Source organism: Canis aureus, chromosome 11 (assembly GCF_053574225.1).
Source record: "Canis aureus isolate CA01 chromosome 11, VMU_Caureus_v.1.0, whole genome shotgun sequence".
In the NCBI taxonomy this organism is placed as follows: domain Eukaryota; kingdom Metazoa; phylum Chordata; class Mammalia; order Carnivora; family Canidae; genus Canis; species Canis aureus.
In genome coordinates this window covers 6304708-6326355 of record NC_135621.1, presented here as the reverse complement: position 1 = coordinate 6326355, position 21648 = coordinate 6304708, and the positions used below count along the sequence as shown (strand labels likewise).

General features: G+C 35.2%; 1 protein-coding gene across 1 annotated transcript in view; it reads right to left on the bottom strand.

The window, feature by feature from the left end:
- Positions 1-886: 886 nt before the first annotated feature.
- LOC144323156 (uncharacterized) overlaps positions 887-21648 on the bottom strand; it is a 93600-nt gene continuing 72838 nt past the window's right edge. Inside the window, exon 5 of the mRNA XM_077913239.1 lies at positions 887-1036. Within this exon, the coding sequence (XP_077769365.1) occupies positions 892-1036 (145 nt within the window). The 3' untranslated portion in view covers positions 887-891. The remainder of the gene's footprint in view (positions 1037-21648) is intronic.

Below are 21648 nucleotides of genomic sequence, written 5' to 3'. Positions count from 1 at the left end.
GGATCTGTGCATCTGAACCTTTTAGACTCTCTTACATCCAGGGACTGACTCTTGGATAGGAGAATGTTTTCCACTCCCTCCCAATAGTAGTGCATCTTTTCCTTGCAGGATCCTGGGTTCAAGAGGATTATCTGGTTATCTTATCTTCCTGATAAACTGTATCTTCTTAGAAGATTTTTGCTTCTGTATCTTCTTAGAAGCAGTGGGTTTGAAGTGAGATTTTTTTCCTACCCCACCACTAGAGACAGAGTATTTTCTTCTGTCCTCTCTCTGGAGTGAATCTTCCCCTGGGCCTGAGAGGTAGAAATCTGTCTGCTCTTCTTCTAACAGTTTAGGGATTCTTTTTGTACATGAGAAGAATCCAGAAAACGGGGCTAAGTTTTTTCCCTCACTCGGTCATTGCAGCCATTCCCATCCACACACCTGCTCCACTATAGTAGGCTCTCTCTGGTCTCTTGTCCTGCCTCCAATTTTTCTCAGAAGTACCTAGTGCTGGCTGGTGGAAATGAAAGTGAGTAGAACCTCTACAAGAACCTGGACTGGGACACCTGGAACCACAGGCTCAGTGGTTGACCATCTGCCTTCATGCTCAGGGGGCTTGATCCCGGGGTCCTAGGAGAGAGTCCTGCACTGGTCTCCACATAGGGAGCCTGTTTCTCCCTCTTCCTGCATCTGCCTCTGTTTCTATATCTGCCATGAATAAATAAATAAAATCCTAAAAAAAAGAAAAAAAAAAGAACCTGGACTATATGTGGTTTTCACAGTTTGGAATAAAACCCTTTTGTATTGAACTTACTGTTTTTAAAAATGCTTATTTTTAATGGGTAATTCTAGATAGGCTTTCTTTAAACAAATACAACAAATCTGCATGTGACTCATTAGCATTTATCATTAATAAACATTACAAAATATATTTCTTTGAAAAAATTGTCCCTTTATTATATACAATGGAGGCAAATTTAAAATTCTTTCTTGAAATCTTTTGTATCCATCTCTTTCTTCAGGATGTTCAACCAGAGATGAGCCACAAGTCCAGCTGCAAATGCATTTAAATATAAATGTTACGTTCAGAACCACAACATGCCAGACTTGAAAAGGAACTCAAATAATATCTAGTTCAGCATTTTCACTTTTATAAATTAGGAAGATATGGCCTAGATAAGGTAAATTCTCTTTATACATACAAAAAACTAATTAATAGTATAGCATAAACTGTAACTGGCATTTCCTGTTTAGAACTCTTTAGAACTCTTTCAACAACTCCATGATAACTCTTCTATTAGAATGTTAGTATGTAATAAGTGCAGATTGTGTCAAGACAGGCACTTTTTTTCCCCAGTATGGATTTAAAGCAGAACTTTACGTGGACTTTACTTAAATTCCCATTTAACTTATTGGGAAATGACTATAAAGTCATATCAACCAAATACTGTATATCAAAAAGAAAATGTTTTTCTAATTGCTTTCCATTATCCTTTATATTTTATTCAACGTTGTTGAATTTAAGGGCTTGCATAAAAATATGATTGATTATTTCTCAAAGTCATTAAAAGTCAACATAGAAATATCATGTCAAATTTTGATTTTCACTAGTATCATAGATTCCAATAAAATCAGCCTCATAACTCCTCCAAAGGAAAAAAGAAAAGAATAGGAAATAGATGTTAAAAAGTAAAGCAAAAAAAACAAAAATTTAACAGCTTATTATAAAATATATTTTCCTATGCTTGCTGCATTGGTTCTTGGTTTGATTCTTATAATAATCCTGTCACAGAGACTAGAGGAATTGAGAGAATAATACACTAAGGATTAAGACTCACAGTATAGTAACTCATCAGCACATACATTTCTCTGGGCTATACCAGCTTTGACACAACATTAATACCATGTGGTTCTGCCTCCATGAGCTTTTTGCTGGAATCACATTTCCATTCTGCTCTGGTTCAAAGAGCCCAGAAAATTGAGACTACTCAGAACTAAATATCTTTTTTTTCTGTTTGTCAGATATCTGGCTTTCAGATTACCGGGGACTGTGAACCAATCTAGGCTTTGCTGCCCCCATTATGCTATTCCTGACCTTGGGGTAAAGCTTTCCCACTCAAAAGCTTTATCTTCCATGGGTGGGGTGAAGTGAGAGAAGCTAGTGAAGCCTGTGTCCCAGAAAACCAAGCTGCCAAGAGGGCTGTTGTTTTGACAAAATGTCCTCTGTATTCCTGCTGGAGGAATAAAATTCACTTATTCTAAATCTCTTTAACTTAGTCACATATATAAACTGAAATAAGGACACAAAACCAAAGCACTGAGAAGAGTAAAAGAGTTCTACTTAGGATGAGAATATACAGAACTAGTCTTCATATTTTCTCTAGGAATAAAATCTTTTAGTATCAGATTTTCCTCCCTCACAATGCATGAGGAGATTTGCGGATGCAAAGTCCTTTCTTCCCTTAGATTAAGACTTAACTTTATCCTGGATAGTCAGAGAAGTATGTGGAATTCAGGAAATCATTTTAGAAGGAAATATTCTTCAAGGAATGTGACACTGACTCTTTACAGTGTTTCTCACCACTGCCTTCTAGCCATGACAGCAAGAAAACTCTATTTCACCGCACATATAATGTCAGAAGACAGAGGAATGAATTAGGAATAACGATTATTATACCTAATTATCTTATTTCTTCATATGGCCCATTCAGAGAAGGAAAAAACTTATTATGTGCCTCAATTGTTCTGTTTTTCTTTTTGGTAAAAAAGCTTTGAAATGCTAAGTAACGAAAGCCATGTTTTATCTAGGTGTCTTTGGTATTAGCAAGATGCCTATTATTTACATTTTTATAATAATATATTTTATCACGTAATACTTCTTTTTTTTAAGCATTTGTTTTTTGTTTTTTGTTTTTAATTTTTATTTATTTATGATAGTCACAGAGAGAGAGAGAGAGAGAGAGAGAGGGGCAGAGACACAGGCAGAGGGAGAAGCAGGCTCCATGCACCGGGAGCCCAACATGGGATTCGATCCCGGGTCTCCAGGATCGCGCCCTGGGCCAAAGGCAGGCACCAAATCGCTGCGCCACCCAGGGATCCCACATTTTATCACGTAATACTTCTTACTCTATGCAAGTGTATAATACCTTCAGTGATATTAAGTAAAACCTTCTCCGTACCAAGATAATACAGTTTGTGTAACACAATGAAACCTAAAGAATGCTTTTAAAAGCCTCATATCAACATCTTCTTATGCACATGCAGTTGTTCATTCTGATTGCTCACTATCATCTCAGTGACTTTCCAGAACGGGTGCTCAGTACATTTTTATTGGAATTATCTTCAGTAAAGCCCATCTCACATACAACTATGTCCTTCCTGCTGCTTTGCTGCTAGGAAATCATCTTCTTTGCCAAGCTCTGCCAGTCTCCCACTGGCTTTTTCTGTTTCCCATAGAATTATGAGAAGTGTCAGTTCTCAGAGGTTAGGTGGCCCAATCTCCCCTCCCTATTCACTTACTTCTCTTTAGCAAAAATCCAAGCAGTCCTAGGCTTCTACTCATTTCCATGAGTCTGAAACTCCTAGCAGCAAAATCTCAGAGACAGGTGTCTTCATAACCATAGGCCATCATGCCTCAGAAACTAATTATCATACCTAAATTCCACTTCTGGTGTTTTATTTTTTTCCTACATTAGAATTGGAGTATGATTTAGTAACAGGGAGTCCAAAGTGATGAATATTATTTTATGTAATGCTTGTCATTCTGTATTATTTTAATATCCATTTAATGGGTTTAATTATTTAATTAGATTGAATTGTTTAATTGCTCAACATGTCTATTTTTAGACCCCATAATTTAGGCTCTAGTATCTGGATAGCAATAATTAAATTTTAGTTAGTATTAGCTTCTGTCTTTTTCTTACATGGGCTTTTATTCTTATACAATAAATCATATAAATACTTATACAATGTGGATTCTTAATTGAAAAATAACAAAAACTCTGTTTAGTCTTTATCGTTAGCCATTTAAAAACATAGAACACTCTTGTATGTTCCTTTCTTATAGAAGAATAGAGAGAACCATCCAAATACTCTCCAGGGGGGAGAACTTAGGTTTATAGTTGCATAATCTCATTAATCAAGGTGTTCCCAGTGGTGAAATTAAAAATCACTCACTTGGTCTGAACATAGAAGATAAAACTTCTTTTATCTCTTGAGATTTGGAGATTTTACAAAAGAGGTGATACTTGAGCTGGATTTAAATTCCAAACAATACAAAAGGGGAACTTCTATGAACAAATATACAGTGTTTATGATATTTTGGGAGAAATCATTTAGAGGTACTATGTGGAAGTAGCCTAGTTTATAATAATAGAAGATAAGGCTGAAAAAATATTTTAGCCCCAGGTACTGAAGAATCACAAAAATAAAAAAGGAATTTTAATAGTAAAATGATAATAAATCTATATTTCACAATTTTTTTCCTTTTTTTTCCTTTTTTTTTTTTTTTTTTTTTGCTATTTAGAAGAAAGAGTGAGGGAGGAGGACACAACATTTAGGGAGATTATTTAAGAGGGTACTGTATTATAATGGTACAAAAAGAAAGAAAACAATAATTGCAGAGGTAATTAAAAGAGAAGCCAATTCAGGAAAATGTGTTTCTTGTAAGTGATAGGTTTCCAAGATCTGCTAATTAATTAAAAAGAGAGAATAATGGAAATGAGACATTGAAATATCTAATTTGTGTTTTTTAAAGATAGTGATATCATTAATGAAGATAATAATAGAAATAGGAGCACTAGTAGTAGAAATAGTAATTAAATACTATACCACAGAGACTAAATGATGTCACCACCATTTACTAAGTGACACTGATGTTATATAACACTGAGGTTTGATTTCTTTGTCTTTAATCAGGATAAGACTATCTGGCATATATTTCAAATGAAATAAAATATCTGCATTTTAGAAAGTGGGAAACAATTTCAAGATAAAATAGAGTTAAGTAAATATAGTACAAGTTCAAGTAAATATAGAGTCAAGGTACAATTTTTTAATTATCCTATCTACAAGTAGAAGGGAAGGGCACTGGGTGGGGAGGAATCACAGTGATAGATGAATGGAACAACAACCATGATGATGACGACCACAAAGATGAGGACAATGACGATGATAACAATAACAATTTTTGAGTGCTTGCTATGAATAAGATATTGTTCTAAGTATTTTACATGTATTAATTCCTTTATGACCATGAAGATGTAGATAAGTCATATATTTTGAGATGAAATAACCTTGAATTATAGAGGTTGTTCCTAAATGTGCGCTTATGAGAGAGAGCAGAAGAGAAGGCCACGAGAAGACAAAGACAGATTCAATTGATGCAGTCACAGAAATATGGATAGCCACCAGAAGCTGGAAGAGGCAAGAAGGATTCTTTCCTAGAGACTCCAAAGGGAATAGGGCCCTTACCTTGATTTCAGAATTCTGGCCCCAGAACTATGACAGAACAATCTCTGTTGTTTCGAGCCACCCAGTTTGTGGTTATTTGTTAGGAACCCCTTCGAAACTAATATACCAATTATCAATGTATTGCTCCAACCTTCCTTATCTGTTCTGTGAAAATTGAGAGGGGCCCTTTAAATGTTTCTCCTTTGCCGTTAGCACCATATTATTCTTTGACAGTAGATGGCACTGGAGGGACACTCTAAGAAGAAGGGGATTCTCTTCCTGGTTCTGTTGTTTTATTTTAAATTATCTTGTTTCTCTCCCTTCCTTCTCCCTTCCACTTGCTCTTACTGCATGCCTACCGGTGATTTGAGTGGAGCTCTCCCACAATGAATTTCAGGTGTACCCAAGATACCTCCTAGGGTGGATTTCCCTGGCATCCTAGAGAGGTTTTTTGGTTTTTTGTTTGTTTGTTTGTTTGTTTGTTTGTTTGTTTTTCATTTGCTGGTTCCAGGTGCAGTTCTCCACTCCCTAGCTTCTGCCCAGAGAATGTGGATCGATTCTGGCCTGGGACCACCAAGAGAACTCCTTCACAGCCCATCTGCCTATAACCACACGTTTTCTAATGAGATCTGAATCACAACTTTGGGGAAAGGAGACCCTTCCCAAGTTTATTCATTCTATAGGTACTCTCCCACAGACCTAGGGTATTCTTCAGAACTCTTTATCGTTTGTTCCTGTCTCCTGATTGGACCCTGATACATCCATTTTAAATATGAAGAAATAGTGGCACAGAAATGCTAATTGACTTGCCTAAGTTCACACAACTAGTAATTGGCAGACAATTCTGCAATTCACTGTGGACATCAACTGGGTGTCCTATAACTCAATTCTGAACTCTTTACCTGGGGTCAGGATCAGATCTCATAGGTTAAGGCTCATTCCCACAAGACTGCTCCCTTCATCTCAGATGCCAGTTGCAAGTCCAGGTTGTTATTTGTGATTCTGACTAATTTAATGTAAATCAGGGGTTTCCTTTTCAACCTAGATAATTTAGTAGATCAGCTTACAGAACCTCAGGAAAGCAATTTACTTACTAGATTTCAGTTTATTAACAACCACATGGAAAGGATCCATAAGGCCAGGTATATGAAGGGTGCAAAGAGACCTTCCGTGTCCTTTCTTGGCTCATCACCCTCCAGCACGTCTACATGCTCACCGGCCCAGAAGCTCTCCAAACTTCATGTTAGGGATCTTTGCAGAGTCCTCATTACTTTGGCAAGATTGATTAAATCATCATCCGTTGGTGATTACTTCAACCTCTAAACCCTTACTTCTCCCCAAAGATCAGGGGTGGTACTAAAGTTCCAATTCTCTAATCAAATGGTTAAGTCCCCTAGCAGTCAGCCCAAATCCTGTGGTGGTCTAGAGTTTTTTCAAAACTCATCTCATTTACATGAACTCAGGTGTGATTGAAAGGGGCTTTTTATGTATAGCAAGAGACACTCCTTTCAACTTTATAGCTTTGAAGCTATTTCAGGAACTAAGGGCAAAAGACCAAATATCATTAAAAAAAAAAAAAAAAAAAAGATATCCCTGTTGCCCTGTTGCTCTTACCATTTAGGAAATTAAAAAGGATTTTAGAAGCTGTGTACCAGGAAAAGGGATGAAAACCAAATATATATTCCTTATTAAAAATCATATTATCACTCTAGATCATCTTTATATTAATCATTTGACAATTAATACTGTACAAATTAAGAGAGAAAGGGAACAGTTATGGATCTAGATAATGCATGTATCATTCCAAAAGAGAGTTTGAAGCACTGGGTGTAAAAAAGAATGATGTCCACAAGCATGGTCCATTTGGTTTATAAAGTATTTGTCCCCCTGGTGTTTTTAAACTTCCTAACTAGTGCCCAACTTTAAAAATCTGGAGATTTCACATAATAATGCAGGAACTAAAAATCTGGATTTATTATGAATAGGAATTAGGTGATGCCAATCTTGAAAATCCTTGCCACAAGAATCTCTAAGCAGACACACCAGGAGGCCCCAATATTTCTGTTCCATTAATGGACACAATGAGAAGTCTCTCATTGTCCTTCATACAGTCTGGTGGGATACAGTTGAGCTACTCAGGCATCCCTCCCCCCCCTTTTTTTTCTGGTGGGATGTTTTAATGACAAAGTGCATTCCAGTGTAATGCTTGAGATTTGCCCTGAAAATATCAATTACCATTGCAATTTTAAACAAGAAAGGATGTTTTAAAAGGGCAAATAAACAAGCCAGAAAGAGAAGCACCTTCTAACCTGAAGAGAAACAATATTCTTTGTTTCAGTAATCTTCCTCTTAGGAATGATTGTAAAGAAATAATTAGAGGGGCGCCTGGGCGGCTCAATGATTGAGCATCTGCCTTTGGCTCAGGTCATGATCCCAGGGTCCCGGAATCAAGTCCCGAAGCAGGCTCCCTCTGGAGAATATCACAACTTCAGAGAGCCCTGCTCAAAATAGAAAAAAAAAAAAAAAATTAATTACTGCACACCATTTTGCTAGCTGTAGGCAACTGATTTATTTGTTATTTATTTTGGTTTATTAAGATAAAAATTCTGTGATAATATAGCTTATATGTTCCTATTGTTCCTCAGTATCTAAAGTTATTCTGGATATATATTACCTCAATAACTTTTCTTTAATTAAAAAAAAGTAGAGGCAAAACCCAATTTGTTGTCACTTAAAAGCAAGACAGTGATGGTACTGAATATATTACTAAAAATACCCCCCAAAATCTTTTTACTTCAAATAAAAAATAGCTAAAATTTGTATTGTATATTTATACATATATGAAATCTGATATATAAAATATTTTAGTATTTTCTTAAAGTTAATAATACACATTAACAAGTATGGAAAGGTAAGTAATGAACATATTAACTCTTAAGTTTTAATAAACATTTTGAAAGACTATCTGAGAGTAAGTAAATAGCAGATTCTGGTCATGATTATTCATATATTTGCAAAAACCTATGATAAAAAATACATATAATCCAACAGACACTCCATTTTTGGTTGATGTTCTACTGAAATTGAATTACACACTCATACATATGCCCACACCCACCCACATACACACAATAACACCAGCAAAACACATTCTAAAGTCATTATAATTATGCCCAGGTTTAAAATTGAATTTTAGGTATTAAAACAAAGAAAAAAAAATCAAATATTTTTTAGTAATAAGAAACTTTTTGAAATTTTCAATGGTTTCATTCTTGGAAAATGCTGTATGTCCAATACCCAATAATTTTCTAAGACTAAAATATATCACTCTACTTCAACTCTCATTTTAATAATCTTTTCATGCTATGGATGCTATGGATTATGTCATCCATTTTAATCTTACCATTCCTCTTCATTAAAACCTTTTTTTTTTTTTTTTTGCCCTACTCCAAAATACTGGAACTCAATGCTTTCAAATATAAGATCTTCAAAATAAAAACTTTAGTCAAGTGCTTATTCTATTAAAGTGATTTTGCATGTCAAATAATGCTCTTATTTATACAGTAACATAAAAATATACTGATAAAAATACATAAGATACATAACTTGTGAAAATGAATACAGGAAACCTTATTTAAAATGGAGTCCAGAAGTTGGAAGAGGGAGTGCTCACACTCTACCACTCATTGCAGCTCTTTGCAGACCCAACAGGAAGAGAAGTACCTTGCATTCCCAACAGGTAGAGGCTTACTTTAGTACCTCAGCAGAAGAGAGATTTTCTTCTTGCCCAGCAACAGCCCACCCAACGAGACATTGTCAAAACCTAGTCAATGAAAAGCCACTACATTGTGAACTTCCACTTTCTCCAGGGGACTTTCTGTTTGCAGCCCCTCCTAATTCTCCCCTTTCTACTATAAAAGAGTATTCTTGTCCTTTGTTCTCTGGACTTGCCTATGGCTCTTTGCTATGATATGTCTGTCCTACATTGTAATTCCTCTGCTATTCCTAAATAAATCCATTTTGCTGGTAAAATAACTGGCTGTTTTATTTTAAGGTCAACGAACCTTATTCATGTAAGTAAGTAAATATGAACTTTACACTTGTTAATTGATATTTCTTATTTCTCAATTCTAATAGATGAATCCATGAGTATAGAAATTTAAATCCACGCTGAAGAGATTACTTATTGTCACTCTTCAGTTAAAGTTATCTCCTAGACAAGTAAAATCTATTTTCTTTTTTAATGTTTTAATTAGCTACTTGTTTTAACAATGCAATATTTTAATTTAATCTCTTATGTTTTCTTATGTTTGTACTGTCCTGTCCATATTTATTTCCAATAGTTTATTCATTTTACATCTTTCACTTTACCCTCCAATCCTTTCTTAGATTTCAGGCCTACATTTACCCCTTTAAAATTGAGATTTATCCAACATCTATTTGTTTGGGAACAAATATCTTCTATGTAGTAACTATCTCAACTTTCCCACTTAATTCACCTTTTAATATGCTGCATAAAGGATGTGCTTCCCTATGTTTATGGTGATAAGGATACATGGTCATGATTAACAAATGCAAAGTCCATAACCACATATAGTTGATCAACTTAGAAATTCATTTTGAATATCTTGTGTGTTTTAATAATGGAGTTTACTAATTTAATAACAGAATCGTACTTTCAGCCTAAATCTATCATAACCATAAAGATACTAGGCATGCTTCTAGTTCTAATTCTCTTTTCTAATAGTAAAGACAGATTTAGAAATACTCAATCTCTCTCATGTCATATAGTTAAATACATAAAAGTATACACTGTTGATACTATAACTGGATATACAGAAATGTCCAATATATAATTGAATGTGTATAAATCAGTATAGCATACAGTTAAATGCCCATCAATGTATGTAGCATAGAATAATATGGACATAATTATGGAATTGTTATTAGAAACCCTCTAGAGTGGGAACTGAGTGGGAAAATTTAGAGAGGGAGACAAACTATGAGAGAGATCTAACTCTGGGAAACGAACAAAGGGTTACAGAAGGGGAGGTGGGTGGGGGGTTGGGGGTAACTGGGTGACAGGCACTGAGGAGGGCACTTGATGGGATGAGCACTGGGTGTTATGCTATCTGTTGGCAAATCAAACTTGAATAAAAACAAATGGAAAAAAAATTAAAAACAACTCTTAGAGTGTTTACTTCACACCCAGTCTTGTTTTAAGTTCTTTATATATATTTGAAAACTTAATGCTAGTAAAACTCTATAAAGCAGGTATTCTTATTGGATGCAAATTGAGGTAATCTCAAGAATAGGGAGAGTAAGTAAATTGGCCAAGGTTTCTCAGTCAATAAATTATGGTGCTAAGATTAAAATTCAGGCAATTTGACTCCAGCATTTTCCTCTTAAAATAAGCATTATGCTATACTATGATATAATTCAGAAAATATAATTTGATTTCATTGATCTGAGGAGGAAACATCTTAGGTATAAATAACAACTATAAAAATGCTAATATCTACACTGAGGAATTTACATAAAGTTTCAGGTTCATCATTACTAATGAACTTCAACTTAGAATGAATAAAAATAGTTGTTGAATAAAGTTGAAGTTACAATGATATCAGAGATATAATTTATATTGTATTATACTTACATGCATATTTATGTACAATTTATGTTTTATATTCATTTTTGCTAAAGATCTCAGAATAAAGTTTACTGTCATATAGAGAGTACTGGATATAATTCCAAATTTGAGGAAATTTTTCCCACTTTTAGCTTCATGAGAAAAGCCACTGCTGAGTTTTCATGAAACTTCTTTTTTGGTAAGAACACAAAGATGAATGAGACACAAGTCAATGTTACTTTCATTCATAGTTGAAAGGCTGATATCAGTTGGCCTGTTTGGTCTATCATCATAAAGCAGAGATGAGAATTGTTGTAGAACACATGTCTTGGAGAGAGGTTAATGAGACTTACTTCAAAGAAAGCTATTCTCCAGATTAGACAGCATTGTAGAATATGAAACAAGGTAATACTCAGTCTATTTCTACTCATTGTAAATATATCTTAGCCTCTTGCATTAGGTTCTGTCAGAAAGAATGGTATGGCTCTGTAGTTCAGACTGTGTGTTAGGTTATGGGAAACAAACAGGTAGAAAAGTCCTTATCAGCAAACTTTCTTTTTTTTTAGTTTTACTCCATTCTTCTTTGTCCTCCATAGGATATAGATTCTAAATTATTTCATCGACTCTAATTTCCTAGCCTTGATTTAGGATACATTGGATAGCTTCAAAATTCTGTTTGTAATATCAAAAGTGATGTCATAGATACTTAAGATCTCTTTAAATCACTTACAAAATCAGGGTAAGTTGGGTGTCTTTTCAGAACTTGTGTAAGAGCACACACAAGTAATTTTTTTTTTTTCACAGCAGACCTCTCGCCCATCCTGCCATCTTCATTTAACAGTTATATGACCTTTGGCCATGCCTTTCCTACATCTGTAGTAGTAATAGGTATTTTTAAGAAATATGCAATATAATGAAAACTCATTTATGTACCATTAACAGTATTTTTTTCTAACATAAAAGAATGTTGAATGTACTTAAAGTAAATATTTACTCAATGCTTAAGAGAAGCTGTGCTTTCAACTTGCACTGATTCATTATTTAAAAGCAAGGTAACAATCTCCTTGAGCTTGATGGAAATAAGCCTTTGCCAACTTCTGAGATTCGTCCTGTATTAGGATTTTTTTTCCCTCATAATCACCTTCCTTTATTTGAACAGTACTTATAATATGCAATGCATCTGCATCAGAATTCCTGTTTTAACATTTATTAGTCATGATAATACTGAGAAAATTGTTTAACCTTTCCAAGAATTTATTTCCTCTTCTCTTAATAAGGCTTATACTACCTTCTTCACAGAATAGTTGTGAAAAGAAGACAAGTTAGAATACTAAAAATATTTAGTAGAGTACTTAGCGCATACTAAGTACTATAGTATAGTCTCAAATGCCTTGAATCAATAGCTAGTCCAATCAAAGGCAAAAATAAAAACAAAATCAAAACAATTCTTACTTTATTACAACCATAATTCTTTTGATTTGGCTACCTAAAGACCTGCTCAGAGACCTCCTAAGGGATAAAATGAGGAACATATTTCCTTTTCAAAATAAGACAATTAAATCATTTATAAATATACAATCATAAATAAATAAATAGCCAATGATAAAGTTTAAAGTTAATCTAGAAAAGTTTTTCTTATCTTCAAATATGATGAAAGGGTGCTACTATTTGCAAAAAAAAAAAAAAAAAAGTATATTCTAAAATACATGTCATTCACATAAGTAGTACTATATTCTTTTAACATTTAGAGTTATTACAGAATATTGGAAATATAACAGAATTAGGACACAAACTGACCTACCCACTTACATAAAATGACTAAGTATAGAACTTACCTGGAGATTCTAAAAATATAATTTCCAAATTGAAATTGAAATACTTTTTAAGTTTGGTATTATAGAGCTGTTTCTTTTTACTTATGTATTTATTAACATGTTTACTAGATAGTATCAAATATTGAACACCAAAAAAAATCCAAATTTAGTATCCTTTCATTTTGCTTAAAGAAAGCTACAAACTCAGGGTGAGAATCCATTTAACACAGATATCAATTACCAGAAGGTAAAAAAAGGAAAAAAAAAAAAAAAACATTAATTCTAGAGTGTCTGAAGAACTTGATTTTCAGCAGAATCCATTTACAATCCTCAAAGTGACACTGACTCCATTAGAGGCCAAGTGTAAGTAAACGATCAAGCTTAACAGAAGTGCTTAAAGAGCCATAAGTCAGGAAGAGCTTGAAAGTGAGGGGATTATTAAGGTTAACTGTTGTAAGATAAGGAGGTGAGAAACCTTGACAGAGCAACAAGATAGTTATCACTGCTTTAAGGTAAAAATCATTACTTTAGAAGGGGAATTTAATTTGTTCCTAAATAAAAGAAGATTGATTTTCGTTTTCATTTTGTAGGTTTTATTTTCCTATTGAAATTCCAAGCTGGGGATTGAGGGTGTGGGAAGGAGAGAAATACTGATGCATTGAAAACAGTTTGTTAAGAGAAATTCATAAGTGTGCATCTGTTTTTGTGACCATTAAGAACTAAAAATTGCAAGTCCCCAAACAATCAGCAACCTATTTTCATTTAATTTACATCACTCTTATGTTTGTAACAACTAGAATTTTCATGAAATGAGGAAAATTAATAGAAGAGAGATAAACCCAGGGAATTGCCAATCTTTTGCATACAAGATTACCTGAACTCAGTTATTTTGCTAATGTAAGTAATTACTGATAATAGCAAAATGATACTAATAAGATCTTCAGATGCGTTTTGTATCTATCTTTAAAAGAAATTAGGAGTCAATTTTCAAGGTGGGGATCAGGATTCAAATAGCTCTTTCCTAATTAAGTGGGCACAAGTCTCAATTGCTTTGGTCGACTCAAATCTTCAAAGCATCATGAAGGTAAATTGACAGAAAAACACATACATAGAAAACTATAAATACAGTGGATAAATACTAAGTCAACAAAATCTACAGCATAGCTTCTCTCTCTCTTTCTTTCTCTAGCTTTTAAAGTGACTACTGTAACTTTGGGAAAGGTTCAGTTCAATTTCTATTTCTTAAGTTATACAATAAAATAATTTCCTTCTGCACCTACTATGGACTAGGTGCTATGTTAGACACTAAAAATAGGTATGAATTAAATATATTTTCTGTTTTTAAGAAATTCACTGTATACAAACATGTCAACTGCTGAATGGCTTTCAATAGAGATGGGTGTTATCATAGAGACCGAACACTGAATTATCCTTTAAATGAACATAATTAGTCAATTCCTTCTCTTCATTTCTCCATTACCACCACCTCTAGCAAATATTTAATAATATAGCAGACAGTAAGAAATTAAGCTCAATGGAAATTAGTGACTTTATGAAACTTCTGAGACTACTTCAAATTGCATATGATAGAATAAATAAATCTTTCACCTTTCAGAAATGAATTATCATTTCATGGTAATTATACCAGAGCCTCTCCACCCCAAACATCCATCATGTAGAATATGTTGCTCTACTAAGCTTCAACTCCATTTCAAAGAATATCACAACACAACACACAGGCTCAACCATTGCTGCAGAAATGCTAGTTGTGTTAACCATCAAACATTACATGGTATTTTCATTTATATCCTGAAATGTTAGGGCTTTTGATTCACTACCAAGTTGAACCTCTTTAGAACACTCTAATGCTCCAGAGTTGCAGCTGAATCCTGACAGGGTGGAAATTCAGAGACAGATTTATAGCCTACACAGGTTACCACAAAGCCTATCCTCAGACACCAGTGGACTGATGGGATGCTAGAATTAATTTTCTTGTTAAATTTATTGCCAGTTAAGTACAATGTATCTTACGTGTTTGCAATTTTTGAGCATCCTCCAATGTGACAGCCTTCAGATCATCATCATATTCCACTTTGCTTCTCTCCTCTACTCTTACTCCTATTTTTTTTTCCTTGTCCTATAATTCACGCTCTCTGAAAATTCTGTTCTATGGAGAGCAATTTTCCCTAAATCCTCCAGCTCTTCATTTTTGTTTTTAGCTGAAAAATGGCTTCTTGATGAGGAAATCACTTTCCATGGAGTCTTTTCAAGTCCTACATCCACGAACACTAAATTTGTGACCTAGACTTCTGTACCTTGATGCTTTCCAAGCTGTTTAACTTATTTACTTATGAGTGGGGAGTCGCTAAATGCTGGTTTTGTGAGACTTGGTCCACTGGGCTAAAAATACTCTCTCGCCATCTTTGTCTTGAACTCTCTGTCACTTCTTCTAATACAATAAAGACTTCAGAACTTATGGTCTTTCCACATATATCACCTGCCATCCTAACTTAGCAATTCCTTTTCTAATCATCTCCAAATATCTTCTCTTCGTATCATTTTGGCCAACAATGTTCCTTCCTTCTCATTCTGGGACTTGAAATAATAATTTCAGGCCCCTAAACTTTTAGTTATGCAACTCTATTATCCAACTCCATTATTCCTCAATTTCTTTCCTACCTATAGGTCCTTTCTTTTCTTTCATTTACAGATCAAATTTTATATACCAGCAATTTACCCAATATTTTGTCAATATTCTTAACTCATTTTTCCAATTCCCTTCTATTATACCCACTTGGCAAAGCATCCATCTGTGAATTTGACTGCATTCTCTTTTTTTCCCCTACTGTTGCAGCCAATCTCAAATTGACCTCCAATGATCTATGCTTTTGGCACGCAGCCTTCTCCCACAATGGACCAAGACTGGCCAGTATGAAAAACAGAATATTGCAGAAGTGGTAGTATGCAACTCCAAGATAAAGTTATAAAAGGCACTGTTAACTTGTGATTCTGTCTCTCTCTCCTGACTTACTCATGGCTTACCACATGGTAAGCCATGTTGTGAGCAACTATATGGAGCCTCTTTTAACAGTCACCTGAGTGAGCTTGGAAGTGAGTCCTTCAGCTCTCATCAAGTCTTTGGAAACTACAGCTTGACTGTTCTTCATGAGAGATCTTGAGCAAGAACTATAGAGCTAACCTGCTCACAGATATCTGATCCATAGTAATAGCTTGTTATTTGAAGCTACTAAGTAGTAGCGTAATTCATTACATAGCAACAGATAACCAACAAGGTTGCTGAGCCTTGCTAGGAAAAAATCAGATAACTATGAAGACTGGTGGGGGCACTTAGGTGGCTCAGTTGTTAAGTGTTTGCTTTCAACAGAGGTTGTGGTCCTGAGTACTGGGATTCTGGGATCAAGTCCTGAGTCAGGCTCCCTGCTCAGTGGAGTCTGCTTCTCCCTCTCTTTCTGCCCCTACTCCTGCCCCCTCTCTCTCTAATATACAAATAAAATCTTGTAAAAAAACTTATGAAGACTGGTGTTAAATTTTTGTGTCTAGGGCAGCCCGGGTGGCTCACAGGTTTAGCGCTGCTTGTAGCCTGGGGTGTGATCCTGGAGACCCAAGATAGAGTCCCACCTCAGCCTCCCTGCATGGAGCCTGCTTCTCCCTCTGCCTGTGTCTCTGCCTCTCTCTCTCTCTCTCTCTCTCTGTCTCTTATGAATAAATAAATAAAATCTGAAAAAAAATTTGTGTCTAATCTCCATTCTGTGTTTTCTTAATCCATTCTCTATCCAGTGTCTCCAGTGTATTTTCCTAAATTTCTCCACTCTCATTAAACCTCCAAACTCCACCTTCTCTATTATCTTATAAATAATACCATAGACTATTCTATTATCTTATAAATTCCAATAATATGTATAAAATATATTGGATATAGCCTTTTTCAAGTTTCTACAATTGAAGATACTTCTATACATTATAGAATATGTTACAGAATATGTTCCAGTTAATTTAATTAAGCCCCCCTCCTATCCCACAGCTTCTCCTAACTCTATTTCCCCATTCTGTTAAAGCTTAGTTAATAGTTAACCTTTCAAGTCGAACTTCTGGGAAGAATTATTCATGCTTTTCTCTCATTATTTCCTCTTCTCACATTATTCCTCACCAATGGCAATTTGGTTTCTGTTCCTAGTATTCCATTAAATTTTTCTCATTGTAATCATTAGTTCCTTTTTTTTTTTTTACAGATGATAGGAATATATTCTTTGCAATCTTATTTAACTTGATTCCTTCCACTGATTTCATAATGCCATACCATATTTTTTTGGTGGTTTTTTTTTTCCATTTAATTTTCTGAACTTGGATTCTCTATATCCTTTGTTGATCCCATTTATAAAATAAATACTTGGTAGAAAACGTCCATTTGTTGGAGTCCTTTAAAGTATGTAATGTAAACATAATTTATAATGTATGCAATTAAAACATACTTTATAATGACCCCTTCACTAGTCCTTGAGCACTTTACAAATATATCTTTTATGGATTATTACTGAAAACATGAACTACAAAGTCATTTACATTAGTTAGTATAAGTCAATGAATATTATTTGGGCATAAGGAGTATTTCTAAAAAGTGTTTTGAAGCTAAGAATACTTTGAAAGCAGAAATGACACTCAGTAAAATTATCCATATCCTTAAACTTAAAAATCAGTCAAGGGAAAAGGCAAATATAGAAAAAGAGAAAAGAGTGGGTTCACAGAATATGTGAGGAAACACGATTCTCCCTGTTTCTATCACTGCCTTTTATCCTCATTATGAGAGACTGAGTCAATAAAAAACCAAGACAGAAAAGCTTCTCATAGACAACTCTGTCTTAAGAAGTTGTTCTATAAATATATTACTTTTTAAAATCCAACTTTTTTTTTAAGATTTTATTTATTTCTTCATGAGAGACACAGATAGAGAAGCAGAAATACAGGCAGAGGGAGAAGCAGGCTCCACGCAGGGAGTCCCATGCAGGACTTGATCTCAGGACCCCAGGATCACGCCCCGAGCTGAAGGCAGACAGATGTTCAACCACTGAGCCACCCAGGTGTTCCTAAAATCCAAATTTTAACAAGAATTCTAGGTTATCCAGATATCTTGCCAGTATAGTAGCAGTCCCTTCCTGCTAAACACAGAACATCTGATTCTATACCCCTTCATTATTTGCTCTAATCTGGAGATTCACAAAATCTCATTTTATGGTGCCCTTAAAGTCTTAGTAATTTTTCTATGGCATGCCCTAAGTCAAAAGTAATTATGTAAAAACAACATAATAGTAGTAGTCAATGTAGTATCTGAGAGATGTTGCTGTTCTTTTCTTGAATATATAAAATATATAATGAGGTACTGACCAAGACTGTCTTAACATGCCCCTTAGGTTGACTAAACGGTAGACACGTTTCTTTCTGACTATAGAGTCTGACCTCCCTTTATTCAGAGCATTCATTTTAGACGACTTCCAATTGTAAGTTTTTCTGCCCCTTTGAGATTTAAGTCTTCTCCCAGTCTCTTGTCAGTTTTATAAGCCAGGAATGTCTTTCTTAAGTATCTGGGAGCCATCCTTTTAAAATGTAGTCACCAGAAAGATACTGCCTCTATCTCCCAGTCTCTATTTGGGGATGAGAGCCTAACTTCATTATCTGTCGGGTAGAAAACATGGATGGCCTAATCACATTGACCAACACCCCCCTTAATGTCCTTCAGACTTTTCCACTAGCTTTCCATAACACTTAAAATCTCTCCTGCATTTTGTTTCAGCAGAGTTGAGTTTAGCATCTCTCCCTGTTGCAGTGGTAATGAATGAAGTCTTCCTTAGACTTAATGGTTGCAATTTTTCTTTGACAGCATCCCTGTGTTTGCCATGGTGCCTTGAGGAACACCTCAGTACCTTGGGAAACCATCTTTCTAATTTAATCATGAACCTAAGAAGTAAGAAGAGGAAGGAAAATAAAAGTAAGAATATTGTTTATAGAATACCTCTCTCCTCATTCCCTTCCCTGTTCCTCTTCTTCCAAATTCTACTTCACCTAACCTCAGTTTTAAAACAAACTGCTATAGAGAAAAGCTGGGGGATATGATTGGGAGTTTGGAATTCTATTCAAAACAAAGAACATTTTTTTCTTCTACCCATTTCTTAAACCGTACTATACTTCAGGATTCTCTCCTTGGCTCTTTTCTCACCCAAGAAAATCTCTCTGAACTATTTTATACATTGCCATACCTTCAAATTACTATCAGTCAGTAATTTTAAATGGGGTAGGATGATGCAACTTCCACTGGGAAGGGGAAAGCTTAAATCAAATCCTTCAAGGGACAGTTCCAAATTATATACTCCTTCCTACCACCCAATACCCAATATATTCCCCTATAGAGGATTCTTGGTCCTAATTGGGTATCATTTTTATCATAAGTTTTTGCCATGGAAAGGGATGTTTTAGGAAGAATATTAGTAACTGTTGAATTCTCTTGACCCTCAAATATATCTTTATGCCTAAAGCTCTTTTTCTGAAATGTATTTCCAAATGATATGTGGACATCTGGTATACACTTCAAAATCAACATATCACAAGTGAAATTATTTTTTTCTTACCCAAATTAAGTCTGCATCTTATATTCCTAGAACAATGAATAGCATGGGTCAACTCAATTCTATCTCCTAAAATAATTGCATATAATTGCGTATCTCCATGTGCAGTACTGCTACTCAAGGTCAGGTCACACTAGGTTTCTCACTTGGATTTTTTAAATCTAATTGTTATATCAGGCCTTATTTTTTAAAAACTTTACTTATTCATTTTTGAGAGACACACAGAGAGAGGCAGAGACATAGGCAGAGGTAGAAGCAGGCTCCCCAAAAGGAGCCCCATATGGGACTCAATCCCAGGACCCCACGATCAAGACCTGAGCCAAAGGCAGATGCTCAACCACAGAGCCACCCAGGCACCCACCCACCCCCTTTTTATTAAGATTTATTTATTTGAGAGAGAGCAAGTGTGATTAGGGGGAGGGGTAGAAGAAGGAGATAAGCAGGCTCCTTGCTGAATGAGAAGCCCAACACAGGGCTTGATCCCAGGACCCCGAGACCATGATCTGAGCTGAAATCAAGAGTCAGATGCTTAATCAACTGAGGTACCCAGGTGCCCCATATAAGCCTTTAAATATTAAATTATTTTAATTGTGGTAAAAAACATGTTAACATTCCATACAAAAACCTGCCCACAGAAGTTTATATCAGCTTTGTTCATAAATGCCCAAACATGGAAACAACCAAGATGTCCTTCACTATGTGAATGGATAAATTGTGGTATATCCAGACAATAGAATATTGCTCCACAATGAAAAGAAATGCGATGTCAAGCCACAGTAAAACACAGAGGAAACTTAAATCCCTATTACTAAGTGAAAAAAGTCAATCTAGAAAGGCTACATGCTAGAAGATCATAACTATATGACACTTTTTACAAGATGTTATTTATTTATTCGTTCATGAATTCATTAGAGAGAGAGCACACATGCACACACATGAGTGGGAGCAGGGGCACAAGAGGAGGGGCAGGGAGAGGGAGAGACTCTCAAGCAGACTCTGTACTTAGCACTGAGCCTGAGGCAGGGCTTGATCTAATGACCCTGAGATCATGAACTGAACTGAAACCAAGAACCAGATGCCTAACTGACTGAGCCACCCAGGGGCCCCACTACAGGACATTCTTGTAAAGGCAAAACTATGGAGACAGTAAAACAATCAGTTGTTGCCAGGGGTTGGGGAGGGAGTAGGTACAGCACAGAGGATTTTTAGGGTAGGGAAGATATTCTATACGATATCATAACAATGGATACACGTCATTATACATCTGTCCTCCAAGTTCACAGAATGTACAACACTAAGAGTGAACCATAATGTGAAGTGTGGACTTTGGGCGATTATGATGCATCAGTGCAGGTTGATCATCTGTAACAAGTACTCTGGTGAGGTTGTTCATAACAGGGGAGGCTATGCGTGTGTGTGTGGGCAGGGGGCACATGAGAAATCTCTCTACCTCTCTCATTTTGCTATGAAAATAAAACTACTCTAAAAAAATAAAGTTGTAAACCATATAACATAAACTTTTTGATCTTAACTATTTTTAAGTGTATAGTTCAATTACATTAAATATAGTTGCATTGTTTATCTTACAAAAATGAAACTATTGGGGTGCCTGGGTGGCTCAGAGGTTGAGTGTCTGCCTTTGGCTCAGGGTGTGTTCCTGGGGTTCTGGGATCGAGTCCCACATTTCGCTCCCTGCAGGGAGCCTGCTTCTCCCTCTGCTTATGTCTCTCCCTCTCTGTGTGTTTCTCATGAATAAATAAATAAAATCTTAAAAAAAAAACCTACTGTTTACCCATTAAATAACTCTCCATTTCTCCCCCACTCAGATAGAGGATGTAACCCCTATTCTACTGTTTCTATGAATTTGACTATTGTAGATAATTCACATAAGTAGAACCATACTGTATTTGTCTTTTTGTAACTCTTATTTCACTTAGCATAATGTCCTCAAGATTCGTTCATATTGTGGAATGTGGTAGGATGGCCTTTCTTTTTTAAGGTTGAATAGTATCCCATCGTATGTATACAGCCCATTTTATCTCTTTTAATTTTTCTTCAAGACAGCAGTGTGAATCAGTTTTATAAACTATAAATGGAATGATATCATTCACGTGCTTAATACCTTTAGCTGCATCCT